The 16,844-nt window shown below is 36.4% G+C and overlaps 1 protein-coding gene across 15 annotated transcripts in view; it reads left to right on the forward strand.

Moving 5' to 3' along the window:
- LOC138325514 (KN motif and ankyrin repeat domain-containing protein 1-like) overlaps positions 1 to 16,844 on the forward strand; it is a 114,221-nt gene that overhangs the window by 81,809 nt on the left and 15,568 nt on the right. For 14 of the 15 annotated variants that reach the window (XR_011208792.1, XR_011208791.1, XM_069271233.1 and 11 more), the window contains one exon: positions 7,506 to 8,109. Coding sequence is in view for 13 of the 15 variants with exons in the window: in XM_069271233.1 (XP_069127334.1) it covers positions 7,554 to 8,109 (556 nt within the window). In the remaining 2 variants the exon portion in view is untranslated. Of the gene's footprint in view, positions 1 to 2,292; positions 2,402 to 7,505; positions 8,110 to 16,844 lie in introns of those variants that run through there. The other variant, XM_069271234.1, reaches the window with a different exon arrangement.

Raw genomic sequence — 16,844 nt, forward strand, 5'->3', positions numbered from 1 at the left:
ACCTGATGTGGTCAGTGACACAATTGTCTCCCCTTGTCAGAGTGATCAATGTCCTTGTCAATGTGACTACGCACAGGTACTCTGCACACCTTACTACACACAGATACTCTACACACCTTAACTACAAACCACAGCAGGACAGACCTCTCTGATTCAGCCAGAAGAACTGGACCTGTATTGTATGGGTAACATGATGCTACCAATATATAGGACAGTGTGACCTAGCTATTTATAAAGACAAGAACATACTGGACTCCTACAATGTGACCCTGTATATCATTTATCATTTAACTGAAACTAAAATTCTTATATTGTCAGTGGACTAATACAGTGTGACCTAGCATATACAAAGAACAGAGAACTGGACACTACATGACTCTTTCAACAGAAACTGAAAAAAATTATAGTCAATAGGTCATTCAAGGAACCTGCATGTCTTGTCTATTCTGGATCTCTCACTACAACTGGATATCTGGTGTTTTGTAGCACAGAACAATGTGAACAATTGATACACATACACACATAGTATTGGATACTGCATTGATTAGTTTTGCGTTCTTTAGGAACTTTTCTTTAATATTGGACATTACATTACATTATCTGAATCAGATCCTTGTGAATTTCTGACACATTAGACAGTGGTTCAGGTTTTATCCAAAAAGAAGGAAAGAGACTTATAATCCCAGATATATGTATGGACAGTGTCAGTTTGTAGAACAGGGTGTAGTTCACCGTCACTTTGGGTGATGAATACATCTACTTTTTTTTATACTTTTTGATAGAAACTGGACCCTATGTTTGGATTAGCCTTTTAAATATGAGACTAGTGTGTTATCATGCATTAAACTGGGATTGATTTAAGATAATCAGTGGCTGGTGAATTTATCTTCAATAAACAGAGAACCTCAGTGAAAAAACACCCCTCCCTCTGTTACATCAGGGTGGACACGCCCCTTCTGGCTCACAGGAAGAAGGGTTGCTTTGTCCCTCGATGAAGGGGTCCCACAATACCCCCTTATACAGAGCTACTGGGGCTCGTACACAGCTGATATAGACTGGAAATTGTCAACGTTGAGGATTTAACTCTAGTATCTTCTGGTAAGATAACAGTGCTTCTGATATATAATATACATGTATAAATAGTTAATGCTACATATTTCCCTTGTTTTATGAATTTTATGAATGTCAATGAGCTGAAATACAATTTCAATTAGTCATAGATCTTATGAGTGGTTAATACTCAATATGAAACAACATTTGATAACAAGTGCTGTAGAAAACAGACAGTTTTAGTAATTAGATGTAAGATTTATGAATTGGCCAGAAAACTATTTGAAGATTTATTAATTTCAGGAGGGACAAATATTTTGTAATAATTATAATTGAATAAACAATGACATATTGGTCCAAAGCGATATTGGGACATTCTGTTATACACCGGCTTCTCTATACATAGCTCTATAAAGTAAATTTTAAACCGCTATTTCTGAATTTTTGTGAAGATTTCTGGAAGCACTGTGGATTTTATGTCCAGGAACGGTAGCATCTCTCAACCTGTATATCTATTGTGGTATGCAAAAGGTATTTTAATCTATCCTCTATCGCTACTAAGACCCTATGATATATATATATATATACCTCTGTGTGACCCCTGACCTCTCTGACCCAGGTCCAGGAGGCTGGGCGAGACCAGTTTATGACGTTGTAGCCTGTGATGTGTTAGGGTGAGTACCTGTGTGTTACCTGTCACCTTCACTCCCATCAAAGGACAGGAGATAAATAGGTTAGCCACAGGTACGCAGGTTTCACTTTCACCTTCATTCCATTGGTCCTTGTCACAGATGACCTTGAGTTCAAGGTCACCTGTAACCTTTTTGTGAGATGTACAATGTATAGATATATATATTGAGAATTTTCAAAAGAATTTATTACCAGTCTAAAAGTGTACATATAAAATGTTTAAAAAGTTTTTATGAAACATTTCAATTTACATTAAAAGATGAAGCTTTTATGAGAATGTTATACACATATATTCATTGTGTCATTAGATTGACCCTAACATAGGTATATATTTAGTTGTAGCCTTTGTATGACCAATTCAGGAACAGTTACTGACTGCTAGCTGCCTTTCCCTGAAGGCAGGGTGTTAAATAAAGGTGTTGAATCTCAATTCTGTTTGTTCTACACAAAACACAGCACATACAAGCATTAGTTTTATATATATATATAAATCAATTATGTTTAGATGAAAAGTCGATAGCTTGGACTGTAGGTAAAAGTAATTCTTATTGATTGGATCTGTTGTGTATTCCTTGTCAGGTAAAAACAGGACAGGTATCGCTAGGTTAACGATCGGCTTGGACAGTTAGAGCTCGGCGTTCATTGTGATAATAGCTATAGCGTGAGTACCAAGGACATTTGTTGTTTAAATATTGTTGTTGTATCTATATCTTATACAAATATTTTTTTTTGTGATTATTAAGTATAAAACCACATATGGTCGATGATTTACTTTTATATCTCTGTGTTAACATTGACCTAGTTGACTTCCATGTATATCTGTACCAAGGTGACCTTTTTATGCTCCATCATTATGGGTACATAATTAATATGAATAATTAATCAAGAACTACTAGATAACTGGAAGGTGCGGAATTGCATTTGTTTGTTATCACAAATAGCCAGTTGACAGTTGAGTTATCACAGCTACAATATTAATTAGGGACTATAATTAACGCTAATTGTGACCATATGAGGCATATAGAGTACATCAGGTATATATATGTGTACCTGTGCAGGTAACTCGTTACAGGTATTAAACTGATCAGGGAGTACTTAACCATGCTGAGTACCTGGGGATTACAGTGACTTATACTGTTAGTGAACTGTCTTTGTCCAGCTTTATAACATCTTATAAATGTTATGAGTGACGTAGATAAATACTTACGTTGTTTATAAATGTGTGTACGCCTGGAATTACTTCATATCAAAGTCATGTTCATACGTCTGTAAATACAAATCTACATTCGCAAACACATGCATGTTTATTGCAGGGTTGTATTCTCTGATTCTGAAGTGTTGCTATCAACGATATGCAGGGAATAAAGATTCGTGAAAACTTGTACAGATAATTCAGAAGAGCTCACCTTCTGTTTGGGATGTAAAACAAGAGGGAGGATATGTTATGTGCCGGTGGTTTGGTGTGACCTTTCCGACACCATGTAATGTTCCTGTAACGTGTTATCAGATACAGGACTTGCTCGGTAATTATGTTTGATAAATCGGACAAATTGTTATCAGAAGATTGGAGTTTATAGACTCGTACTATGCTGAACTTGATGAAATAGGTAAACAGATCTGTCGGGTTTGATGTATACAGCCGGGGAAAGTTTGGCTTTGAGGATTACAGCTTGTGTTTATTTTAGGTAGATAAAAACAATGGGATGTTGACATATAGAGATGCTGATACAAATGTTTTCTTTTCTTTATAGACAGGTGGCATGGGTTCAGTTTTACTTACATTCTGCTATACAATTTATTTACATGTACATCTTTTGTCTATAGGTTTTGTTATTGATCTTCATTAAGACATCTTAATTTGAAAAAAAAGTTGAAAATTGAAAGTTTGTATTTTTGTCAGAGGTTCACATTGACAGATGGTCTCTTCTTTACAAGGTTTTCTTGAGAAGAATTTAGGCAAAGTGAAAAGACTAAAGTAAAGAAAATTGTTTATTTATTGTATGTTTTGAAATTATCAAGAAATTTTCAGGGGAAAATGTCTCATTAAACTGTATTTTATTCTGTGGATGGGAAGAGTAATTCTGTACTTGATATAATTTGGGCCTTAATGTTCTGGAGAGAAGCTGAAAAAGTGTCCATTGTGTGGGAGAATGGATTGACCGAAATACAAAACATTGATACATTTGATACATTTTTTACATTTGAGTCTTTTGAAAATAATTGCATTGTCATTTGAAGGTTCCTGGAATGTAGACAGGGCTTTCACCTGGTGCAGAAGGTTGTTGCACATACACTGTGATCAGTTAAACCTTACCCAACAACGGTCAAGGGTCTCTGTAAACTGACCATAGTGACCATTAGAGCCCAACCAAACTGACCAGTGTCCGATATAAGTGCTGTCGTAACTTATCGACACTGTCCTTATCTGAACCCATTGTTGTTGTAAATTTATGACTGAATGTTTTGTGTGTGAGTTCTTATGAATGATTATCATAGACCTACAGTTTGTATATTAAGTACGATTATGGATGAATGGGTCATTCATGGTGTTAATACCCGGGTATGATAAACAGACTTAACTTGTTATTGTATAGCCGATCTGTAGTATAAGTCTGTTGTGTACACGTATACATATTTACATGTAGTTCATATTCACTACTTACTCTATAATGGGTATCTTTAATACAAGGAACACTTTTATCACTTTGCAAAATTGTGCTAAAATATTTGTTTGAATGATGGTATTTTAGCACATTTATGAAAATTAAAAGATTTGATTTTACTTCAATAATTCTCACTTGCTTGTAAACCAGTAAAGCCGTATTTGTTTGGTAAATGCAAAAAGTAAATATTTAGGCAGTTAAACTCTGATGGCAGTTAAAAAGACGTGAAATGTGCGTGGGTTTTACAAGTGTTCAGTGACATTTTGTGGCTGATATTAATGCTAAGTCTATAATCTACAGCACAGTCCTACTCTCCAACTTGGCACACAATCTAGATATATTGATCTTTCAGCTCAAAATTCACTGTAAATAGCAAAAATACATATTTCAAAAGCCAAACTTCAAATTCAAAACAAATCCTTCCCAATGTAGTTTCCAGCTGATCTTAAATAGAACTTCCTGGTGTACATTGGATAGCATAGATGTATAATGAATGAAGCTATACTACATGTTATAGGTATTCTTCCTCTCTCTAATGAGATAGAATTGCCTGCTGTAATTGGAACCCTAGAGATATGAGATAGAGCAGGTGTCATATGGAATGTATACTACAGACATACAACACCTGGAGATCTGTAATTCTCTCTAATGACAATTCCTCCTTCCCATTCCAGATGGAGAATAGTAAGGATCAAGCCATCAGGGGCCATGCATGGATGTCCATAGGCTTTACCTTTAAGGTTTAAAGGTTGAATTCATTGGGGCAGAGATTCAATGGCCTTGACTTTGATCTCAGCTCCTCTTTGGTCTCCTCCATACAGGGAATCCCCTCGTTGCTACTCTGGCCTTGGAACTCTCTCCTGACCTTGAACAAACTCTTTTAATATGCACTATACCCCAGTGCTATGTATTTGCTCTCCATGTACACTATCACCAATGGGGCATTCCATCCATAACGTATGCAATATGGATATAGGATAGCAATACATATATTTTCACCCCACAGGGTGGCACAATTTGGTGAAACACTGAGGTTTTAACTCATTCACCCCTGAAGATACATTTAAACTCTAGTCTTTTTCTGAATTTTCAGCAAGAGTGAATGAGCCTTTAATCAGAATTCTTAACTAGGGACTAAAGGATTCACTGGCAATGGCCTTGAACTTGATAAAAGTACACATTCTCTTTCTCCTTGGTACAGGAATTCACACTCAGATGCAAAATAAGTTTTAGTACTTGTATATTCCTGTAACAAGTCTCCAAAGATATAATTCCTAGGGATTCCTGTGGAGAACATTAAAGGGTCGATGATTTGTTATTGATAATACCAGTCTTTGTACAGACCTGTGTATGATATTCATGCAGTTGGTAATAAACCTGTTTTGGTTGTTAATTCTCTGATGTGGGCCAGCCGGGGGCACCCTATCACAAACTAGGCCCTGCCGACTTCTCCATGATGAAGTCTGATTGATTCCTTTGTAAGGCGAATCTTAAAAAACATATGGTTGTGTACACCTGTTTCCCATCAGCGACTTTAACACCCATAGAACGATGTTATGTGGAGGATTACCTGTTTCCTGTAATAGACTGGTGCTTATTAGCGATACATATGTACGGTACTACCCTACATTGCACTGTAATTGTTTTAACAACTTCATATAGAAACTGGGGAGGTTTTTGTTGTCAGCTAATTCTTGTTCTGGAAATAGAATCTTGTTTATATGCCAGGTATGCATTTTATTTGATTCTTTGATAATACTTTCCTCCAAATTTATGATTATGGTAATTATAAGCCATTTATTCAAGGTAATACATAATTATTACCCTATTTATTTATCATAAGAGATAATTATTTCAATTTTATATTTCTTATTCTTTTGACTTCAAATTCTTTCTCCCCCTCCCAAAAATATGTTTATTGAAATGAAATACAGCATTGCTTCACAAGTAATGTTATTTTGGATCGATATAATTCGAACTGAAAATTTGATTATGTACTCTTCTTAGGATTATAGCTGGAATAATCAGATTCAAAACTTCCCATTAACTTTCAAAGGAAAACCTAACTTTCCTCTGTACACTTGATACTATTGGATGTTTCTTCAAGTATAATGGAGATGTAAGATGTCAGGAACAGAGATCTATTTTACCTGGTGATGAAGTGTTATCTCGTTAACACCTGTACATGACTTGTTGTTTACCGTTAACGCTTACATCCATCACGGCTGAAATAGATCACACTGTACTTAACTTAAGCTTCTAACGGTGCTGCCTGCTGTTACAGCAGCGATAATAAAAGTGGGAAGTTTTAATTGGGATATGGAGGATTTCAAATTACCAGGCATTTCATTCACGGATACAGTTTTCTAAACGTGTTTGTGACTGTGACACAGCCATTAGGTTCGGCTAATCCTGTCGAGAAATTGCCATGGGATTACTAGAAATCTATAACATCGGTATATGGAAATATGACTTTGTCAATATTATTGGTCAGATGGCGGGGGTTTTATATTTATCCAGCTGCGATGTTTTCACATGAATACTCCACTGTAGCGTTGTAGCTTTAAAGCATCAGCCAGTCTCCCGTTACTTTCCTCCCAGTTATATTGTGATGAGGGAGAAAAGTCCATAGAACTCAATATTGATTATAATAAAAGTGCAAATTCCTGTAAAGTTTGTTAGATAAACTCGGAGAGTTATTGTGACGAAACCCCAAGGCTGTTTACCTTATATCTCGGTCAGTTACACAATTGATTATTTTATGTGTTCATCAGAGGATAAAAGGACCAGCCCAGCAAACATGTGTTACAGCTACCGTAGGGTACAATGAATTGATTCCTGATTCCTCAAGCTATATTTTATGCAATTTGTTATAGCCTCTTCTGTAGTATTCCAGTTTATCATTGTCCAAAGTGAATCAATTTCTTTCCTAAAGCTACATATTATGCAATTTGTTATAATGAAAATGTTTTTATTATTTCAGACCCTTTTATGGTATTTAAGTTTGTCCTTGTCACAAGTGAATTGATTCCTATATCCTTAAGCTATATACAAAAAATTATTATGCATCATGTTATAGTAAAGGTGTTTTTATCGTTTTAGACTCCACCATGACACTATCGTAGGAGCTCGTCACCCCATCATACTACCATGACGACCTTGGAGCGGACGGACAGAATGCTGTACATATCGGAGACACCGGGCGATATGAACTTTGATAGCAAGATGACCAGCTATAACCAACAGTCAACGGTAACTGAAGTCCACGTTATCGGGTCTGAGACAAATAATGTCCCCCTTAATCGAGTGTGGGGCCCAACAGAAACGGCAACAGCAGAAATTAAACATGTTGACATGAACGTGGATGCTAACCATAATGTGAAACCTTCAGAATTCCTAAAAAGGACTAATCAAATGTCTTTGTCGTCCACTTCTTCACTGCCGCCACAAACTTCGGTGAAAACTTATTCTTCTGTATCCTCTACATCCTCACTGCCACATACGACAACGACACAGTTTCGGCGAATACAGTCTGAAAGTGCATCTGCAGAAATGCGCCCTGAAGTAGGGAGAGAGCGTGCTACTGCACAAATGCGAGGGGCAGCGATGGAGAATATGACAGCTCAGATGTGGGGCACGGAGAGTGTGCATGCTGAGTACAGAGACACGGGGCATGCTACAGTCAACACAGAGGTCAAACATCGAGGTGAGTTTTGTGTTTAAGGTCATGCACCGATTAGATTGATGTGTGTCATACAAAATCAGCTTTATACTGTAATGGTTATTGATCTTTGTCAAGCTCAAGGTTATACATTATTGATTATTATATATTGTTAGAAGTAAGAGTTCCACAGTTGAAGGTTATGGTCAAGGTCATGCATTATTAGATTGAGGAAATAGTTGTTACGGCGAAAAAGTGGTAGTCTGAGGTTATCTTATGGAGTAATTGATCAAGCTTATTATGGGAAGGTAAAGGTCCAAGTAAAATTTGTGAATTAGAGGTCAAGGTTATTCCTGGTAGTTAAAGGTCAAGGTTATCCCTGGTAGTGAGAAGTCAATGTTTTAATCCTTGATAGTTAGAGGCCATGGTCATGTTCGGTAGATTAGGGGTCAAGGTTATTCTTGTTAATAAGAGGTCAATATTATCCTTGATAAATTATAGGAAATTAGATTAAATAAGATTATCCTTGGAAGCTAGAGATCAAGGTTATTGTTTGAAGCTGGAGGTCACAGCTATTCTTGGTAATTAGAGATCAAGGTTATACCTAACAGTTAAAGGTCAAGGTTACACAGTGGTAGTTATTTGTCAACATACAGTTGAGTAGTCACCAGGGTTTAGCTATAATGAATTACTTGTCACATGCAGCGTCATAAGACAGTCAGATTCAAACAAGAATGGAGTGGGGAAAAAAACAATAGCATGTCGTCAGGTTATATAACAGATCTCGCACAACAGAGAGATTCCTCATGGAAACTTTGTCGGAGGTTAAAAGGTCAGCTCAGTGAATCGCACATCATGTCATTCTAAATGGATAGAAGTCAAAAGATTCATTGCCACTTAAGTCAGTTTAATGGTATCTGACTATAGATGCCACATACTTGTGCCTAGTGATAATGTCTGTGAAGGGAGCCATTCATTCACCAACAATCACCATATAGACACATCAAGTGATTGGAGACTATTACCTTCTCTATCAACCAAAGTATCCTTGTGTTTTCTAACACTGTGAAACTTTTCTCTCTCTGTCATTTTAGTTTCACTGTTTGAGCTATTGTCTTCAAAATAGTTGAAAAGCAACCACTGTTTTATAAAGTGCTGGTTGTTATTAACTTTGCCAACAAAAAAGATTTACATGTGTATAATTTGGCAAAATGGGAATTTTAAATTCTTTTGATTTCATCTGTAAAGAATCATTAAAATTAAGTTTGAAAGTGATTTACATGTTCAATATGGCAAGCCAAGTTACTTTTTATTCTTTTATTCCGATATCGGAATTATATTTCTGATATAATTGAATTTCCGATATCAGAAATTCATTTCCGATATCGGAATTAGAATTCTCGATATCAGAAATTCAATTCCGATATCAGAAATTCTAATTCTGATATCGGAAATTCTAATTCTGATATCGGAATTAGAACAAACTTCTTGATATCAGAAATTCTAATTCTGATATCGAAAAATTCTAATTCCGATATCGAAAATTCTAATTCCGATATCGGGAATTAGAAAACAATTTCCGATATGGGAAATTCAATTTCCGATATCGGAAATTTAATTCTTGATATCGGAAATTCTCTCTCATTTTCATTTGCAATGCAGATTATACTTCATTTCCGATATCGGAAATTGAATTCTCGATATCGGAAATTGAAATACCGATATCGGAAATAGAATTACCCATATCAGAATTTGTTTTCTTATTTCCGATATGGGAATTAGAATTTCCGATATCGAAATTAGAATTTCTGATATCGGAATTAGAATTTCCGATATCAAAAATTAATATGAATTCCCGATATCGGAAATTGATTTCTCGATATCGGAAATTGAATTCCCGATATCGGAAATTGAATTCCCGATATCGGAAATTAGAATTTCTGATATCGGAAATTGAATTTCTGATATCGGAAATTAGAATTCCCGATATCGGAAATTGGAATAAAAAGTAACTTGGCTTGCCATAGTTCTAGGCATAGATTCTACCTGTCACCCCCATTTTGTCACATTAAACTGGTCAGCTTATTACTTGGTCTCTCCAGCACTTTAAGATATTAGGGAATGTGATACTCATAAGTGACAGTATCACTTTATTATTATGGCTTTCTCAGTAATAGCTGATGGACCAAATTTTATTTAACCTCTTCATTTCCCAGTAGCCACGAGTACTGTAACTACTGTTGACAGTTCTCTATTACAATGTCCCAATCATTTGTCACGATCCATCGGCTCGTACCACCAAGAAAAGGTGTTTATGTACTTGTATTTGGATATAAAACCTGTCGTTAACTTTCTGCGGATGCACACCATCATCAGTAGCCTTCTGACTTCATCATTTTTTTGGTCCATCAAACATTCAAGAGTTAGCGTGATGTTGTTCCAAGCATTTTTATTTGCAATGTGGTGTTGGCTCTGTGTTAAAGTTTAAATTGGTGGGGGATTTCTTGCAGAAAGAAAGTGTGAAGTGGTAAAATTTCCTTTCTTTAATCTGCATAATGGATATGGAGACGACTGCAGCCACCAAACTACTTGTTGTGTTTCAACATCTTTAGAATGAGTCAATGTCAACGAGACAGCACTGCAGGATGTTGGTCTTTGAAAATAATCTTTTCGTCTTGTGAATTGTATTTTGTGCATGGGAATATTTTTCCAAAATTTTGCAAAAAGCATTTGGCAGACCTTGAGCTGAAGCCGTCAGAAGATAAGATGTATGTATATGATATATAAGCATCATTGTTGAAAACTATGGTATAAATATTTTCTTGTCTGACATTCAAATTGATCTTGAGTTGTAAGCTGATTCATATTGAATATAATATTCTAAAAATTGTGATTGAATGAATATGATAAAGTTTATATATAATTCTATTTTAAGAACAAAGGTAAGACACTTTTCTGTATCTGATTTCTGAACGGTTCAAGCAAGAAAGGATGGTGTGTAATTGACAAGATATGAGAAGCATCACTACAATGAAATAAGACATTGTACATGATGAAATGTAGCCTGAAGTCAGACTCACAATAATGTTTGTAGCCCTATGATATTTGAAGTTGCGTATCGGAGATTTGTCTATACCTAATCAAAGGTCAGTGTCCAGTGATGGCGAAATGTTTGTATGGAAAAAGGCGGAAACAGCCCTCGGGCTCAGGAGTTGTCTGATTTCTGGTGTAAAAGGATATCGAAAGTAGTCAGCTAAAAAAGGGATATACCTGGTATTATGGAAGGTTCATATTGGTAGATATTTCGAGTGATTTCTGACAGAAACAAACAAAAAAGTCGGTGATGATTTTTTGGAGATTTGTTACTGAAGAGTGATGGAGTGATAGACAGTATCTATGTATTGATTGTTAATGCGGATTGTGAGTTTCCTTTTTCTTCTTCCATTGATTTCCTTCAAATATGCTGGCGATGTTCTATAGCTTTTGATGTATAAAATAACTTCAGTGATTAACAGGAGAGAATATATATGGCTACCTTGAGGAGGTCTACACGTAGACTCTGGATCAGATGGCCAGCATGAATAATATAGATGTACATAAGGAAATTACCATGTGAATTTCATCAGGACTCAGCCCCCTTGATGTTAAATTGGCTAGGCCATGTGATGAACAAGGTTATCAATTCATATGTTTATGAAATTATAATGCCATTATCTATAAGAAACAGTGGGAATCAAAATCCACACGTATATCCAGGAGCTTTTACCTCAAGATATTGCTTTCACAATTTCATGTTAAAGAATTTTATGTATACATGTACCAGGTATATGCTGTCAAGGAAATTCTGAACTTTTTGAAATTTGAAAACAATGTTATTGGAATTTGCTTTATTGCTACCACAGAAAAGTTTATAACTGAACATTATAACAGTGCACAACTGTGATTTCTGCAAGATTTGGATTTTGTTCTGAGAGAACGTTTGACTCGGAATTTTAATCTTCAAGTGTAAGTTTTGCAGCAATGCTAATTATCCTGGAAATCATTTTGTTTGCTACACAGTGTTGGTAATTACAATTATTTGCTCATCTGTTGTAGTAATTACCTAAGGACAATTAGACATCAATGCTGTTATTTGGTGTCTTTTACTTTATTCGTTCATCTGAAATGTTAAGTCTCCCTTTGAGTAACAGGATGATAGTATTTAATGATCTGTTAGCGTTGCTATGTGTATGTAGACCTATGTCACTTTTCTATTGATTGTGTTGGTAAATTGGTTGTGAATCTAATTGAATTGATGTGAAGGTTTAACATGTAATAATTAGTTTATTTTCCTCTTAGTTTTCTTGTTGTTATCTGGGTGTTGGTAATTGGATAATTAAGAATGTTTAAACAGTTTTTCAGATTGTATTGTAATAATGCTCATCCCGTTGTCTTTTTATCAAATCACCTTGTTGTCTCATCCTCTTGTTGTCATGTCTCATTCTTGTCTACTTTGTTGAATTTCTATTAGAGTACTAGTTGACCATCTGGAACAGATTTTTGGATATTACTTGTTTCCCTTTTTTCATTTTGTTGAAAGTTTATTGTTTGATTTTATGAATCACTATAATTTGGGCAGTTTTGGTACAAACTTGATGACCACTTTTCTGAGTGCTACTTGTAGCTGCCTTGTCCCGCTGTCCAGCATGTATTGATCTGAACAGGAAAACAAGCGGATACAATTCCAAGTAATCAAATTTTGTCAGTGTACCCAACAGAAAGGCCTTTTATTTACAGCCTTCGAGCCGACAGGTTTGTGTAGCAGTTAGTGTTACCAGGTTCGATTCTGCTGGCCTCCAAGGAAACAGCGATAGTTTATAGCTGTTTTATGTGGCAAATGATGGGCACACTTTATTGGGACTAAGTGATGCAAAGACGTTTAAAATTTGAAACAGATATGCCTTGTTATTGCTCCATAGGGCTTCACACTGCATTGTTTGAATTAGCCCATCCTTTGAAACAATAGCATTATGTACTAAAATGGATGCAGATTCCCTTCAATAATACAAAAGTGCAGCATTTCGTCGCCTACATAATCACACAAATGTTTCAAAAATACTTTAAATATGGATTGATAACTAACACTGCTGCATTGCAGTATTTGGTGCTCTTCGTTAAATCCTATCAGGTTGTAATGAAAATCGTTTTGGATATGGTGAGACTTTCATTGTGATTTAGGAAGGGCATGTAACAGACATTGTTTACCCACATGCCGTTGATAGCCTAGTCACACAAGTTTTTTGTTCTACATGACATATTGAACCAAAGTCATAGAAATCCATGTGGAATATGTTTTTAATTCTGCTACCAACCGTCAGTAAAACCGATACCTGATGCAGTTTAAAACTGGAAACGTATGGAAGCTCTGGTTTTCATTTGTCTGGAATGTTTTTGGTGGAGAATTTTCAAGCCCTTAGAGAGGGATAATGCATAGCGCTAGAACTTCATCACAGTTTACCGTCTGCCTAGCAGAAATCTACCTGTGTGAAGAACGTTTCACGTTAAATTTTTGGTGTTAATTGAAACTGTTAATGAAGTGGCCATGCAATGAATGGAAATGTTTATCTACAGATTTCTCAGTTTGCTGATTTGAGAATTGGTTTTATTTTTTGGTTGCTTTATTTTCTCACTATTGGATTATAAGGAGAATCTATAGATCAGGTTAATGTTGTGTGTTTGTTTATGGTAAGTATAGATAAACGAAGAATTGAGTCTGTACCAGATATGATAAGTATTAATCAGTTATTCAAACTTAATTAATTGAAGATAAGAGTTTTCTAATTGGTATTTAAAATTCCTTATTTTAATTAGAAAGAGTAAAATCTACATCTATCACTTTCATCTATTTGAAGGTCATGGAATGGCAATCTCAGAATCAGATGTGTAAGAAAGCTTAAAATGTTTGAACAGAAATTAACAAAAGCATTCTAATGAAAGTACCACTACAACAATGACAGGACATTAAAAAATCCAAGATGGCGACCTCATAGATCAATGTTATCAGGCACCACTACTTTTGACCTTTATTTCTTCTCTGGGAGGGGGGTCTTATTTGCGGTGATATACGGTATGCATCTTAAAAGAATATTTTCAAAACTGTTTACTATAAACCAATTTTCATTCCTGGCTACTAAATTTTGAGATTTCCATTTCAAAGTTTTTAAAGATTCACAATTCTTGTTACCGCTATTTCTCAGAAAGTAGAGAAGGGATCTTTCTCAAATTTCACATGCAGGTTCCCCTAGGGCCCTAGTTTGTGCATATTGCATTTTGGGATCAATCGGTCAACAAGATGGCCGACTGGCGGCCATCTTGGATTTTGATAGTTAAAGTTTGTTACCGCTATTTCTCAGAAATAAACTAAAGGGATCTTTCTCAAATTTTACATGTAGGTTCCCCTAGGGCCCTAGTTGTGCATATTGCATTTTGGGACCAATCGGTCAACAAGATGGCCGACTGGCGGCCATCTTGGATTTTGATAGTTAAAGTTTGTTACCGCTATTTCTCAGAAAGTACTTAAGGGATCTTTCTCAAATTTCATATGTAGGTTTCCCTAGGGGCCTAGTTGTTGCATATTGCATTTTGGGACCAATCGGTCAACAAGATGGCCGACTGGCGGCCATCTTGGATTTTGATAGTTAAAGTTTGTTACCGCTATTTCTCAGAAAGTACTTAAGGGATCTTTCTCAAATTTCATATGTAGGTTTCCCTAGGGCCCTAGTTGTGCATATTGCATTTTGGGACCAATCGGTCAACAATGATGGCCGACTGGCGGCCATCTTGGATTTTGATAGTTAAAGTTTGTTACCGCTATTTCTCAGAAAGTAGAGAAGGGATCTTTCTCAAATTTCATATGTAGGTTTCCCTAGGGCCCTAGTTGTGCATATTGCATTTTGGGACCAATCGGTCAACAAGATGGCCGACTGGCGGCCATCTTGGATTTTGATAGTTAAAGTTTGTTACCGCTATTTCTCAGAAAGTACTTAAGGGATCTTTCTCAAATTTCATATGTAGGTTTCCCTAGGGCCCTAGTTGTGCATATTGCATTTTGGGACCAATCGGTCAACAATGATGGCCGACTGGCGGCCATCTTGGATTTTGATAGTTAAAGTTTGTTACCGCTATTTCTCAGAAAGTAGAGAAGGGATCTTTCTCAAATTTCACATGCAGGTTCCCCTAGGGCCCTAGTTGTGCATATTGCATTTTGGGATCAATCGGTCAACAAGATGGCCGACTGGCGGCCATCTTGGATTTTGATAGTTAAAGTTTGTTACCGCTATTTCTCAGAAAGTACTAAAGGGATCTTTCTCAAATTTTACATGTAGGTTCCCCTAGGGCCCTAGTTGTGCATATTGCATTTTGGGACCAATCGGTCAACAAGATGGCCGACTGGCGGCCATCTTGGATTTTGATAGTTAAATTTTGTTACCGCTATTTCTGACTGGCGGCCATCTTGGATTTTGATAGTTAAAGTTTGTTACCGCTATTTCTCAGAAAGTACTTAAGGGATCTTTCTCAAATTTCATATGTAGGTTTCCCTAGGGCCCTAGTTGTGCATATTGCATTTTGGGACCAATCAGTCAACAATGATGGCCGACTGGCGGCCATCTTGGATTTTGATAGTTAAAGTTTGTTACCGCTATTTCTCAGAAAGTAGAGAAGGGATCTTTCTCAAATTTCATATATAGGTTCCCCTAGGGCCCTAGTTGTGCATATTGCATTTTGGGACCAATCAGTCAACAAGATGGCCGACCGACTGACGGCCATCTTGGATTTTGATAGTTAAAGTTTGTTACCGCTATTTCTCAGAAAGTACTAAAGGGATCTTTCTCAAATTTTACATGTAGGTTCCCCTAGGGCCCTAGTTGTGCATATTGCATTTTGGGACCAATCGATCAACAAGATGGCCGACTGGCGGCCATCTTGGATTTTGATAGTTAAAGTTTGTTACCGCTATTTCTCAGAAAGTTTTGAAGGGATCTTTCTCAAATTTCATATGTTGGTTCTCCTTGGGCCCTAGTTGTGCATATTGCATTTTGGGACCAATCGGTCAACAAGATGGCCGACTGGCGGCCATCTTGGATTTTGATAGTTAAAGTTTGTTACCGCTATTTCTCAGAAAGTACTTAAGGGATCTTTCTCAAATTTCATATGTAGGTTTCCCTAGGGCCCTAGTTGTGCATATTGCATTTTGGGACCAATCGGTCAACAATGATGGCCGACCGGCGGCCATCTTGGATTTTGATAGTTAAAGTTTGTTACCGCTATTTCCCAGAAAGTACTGAAGGGATCTTTCTCAAATTTCATATATAGGTTCCCCTAGGGCCCTAGTTGTGCATATTGCATTTTGGGACCAATCAGTCAACAAGATGGCCGACCGACTGACGGCCATCTTGGATTTTGATAGTTAAAGTTTGTTACCGCTATTTCTCAGAAAGTACTGAAGGGATCTCTCTCAAATTTCATATTCATGTTCCCCTTGAACCCTAGTTGTGCATATTGCATTTTGGGAGTGATCGGTCAACAAGATAGCCGACCGGCGGCCATCTTGGATTTTGATAGTTAAGTTTGTTAACACTATTTCCCAGAAAGTACTGAAGGAATCTTTCTCAAATTTCATATGTAGGTTCCCTACGACCCTAGTTGTGCATATTGCATTTTGGGACAGATCGGTCAGCAAGATGATCGACAGGTTGCCATCTTGAATTTTGATAATTGAAGTTTGTTACTGCTACATATCT

Source organism: Argopecten irradians, chromosome 6, assembly GCF_041381155.1.
Source record: "Argopecten irradians isolate NY chromosome 6, Ai_NY, whole genome shotgun sequence".
NCBI classification, from domain to species: Eukaryota; Metazoa; Mollusca; class Bivalvia; order Pectinida; family Pectinidae; genus Argopecten; species Argopecten irradians.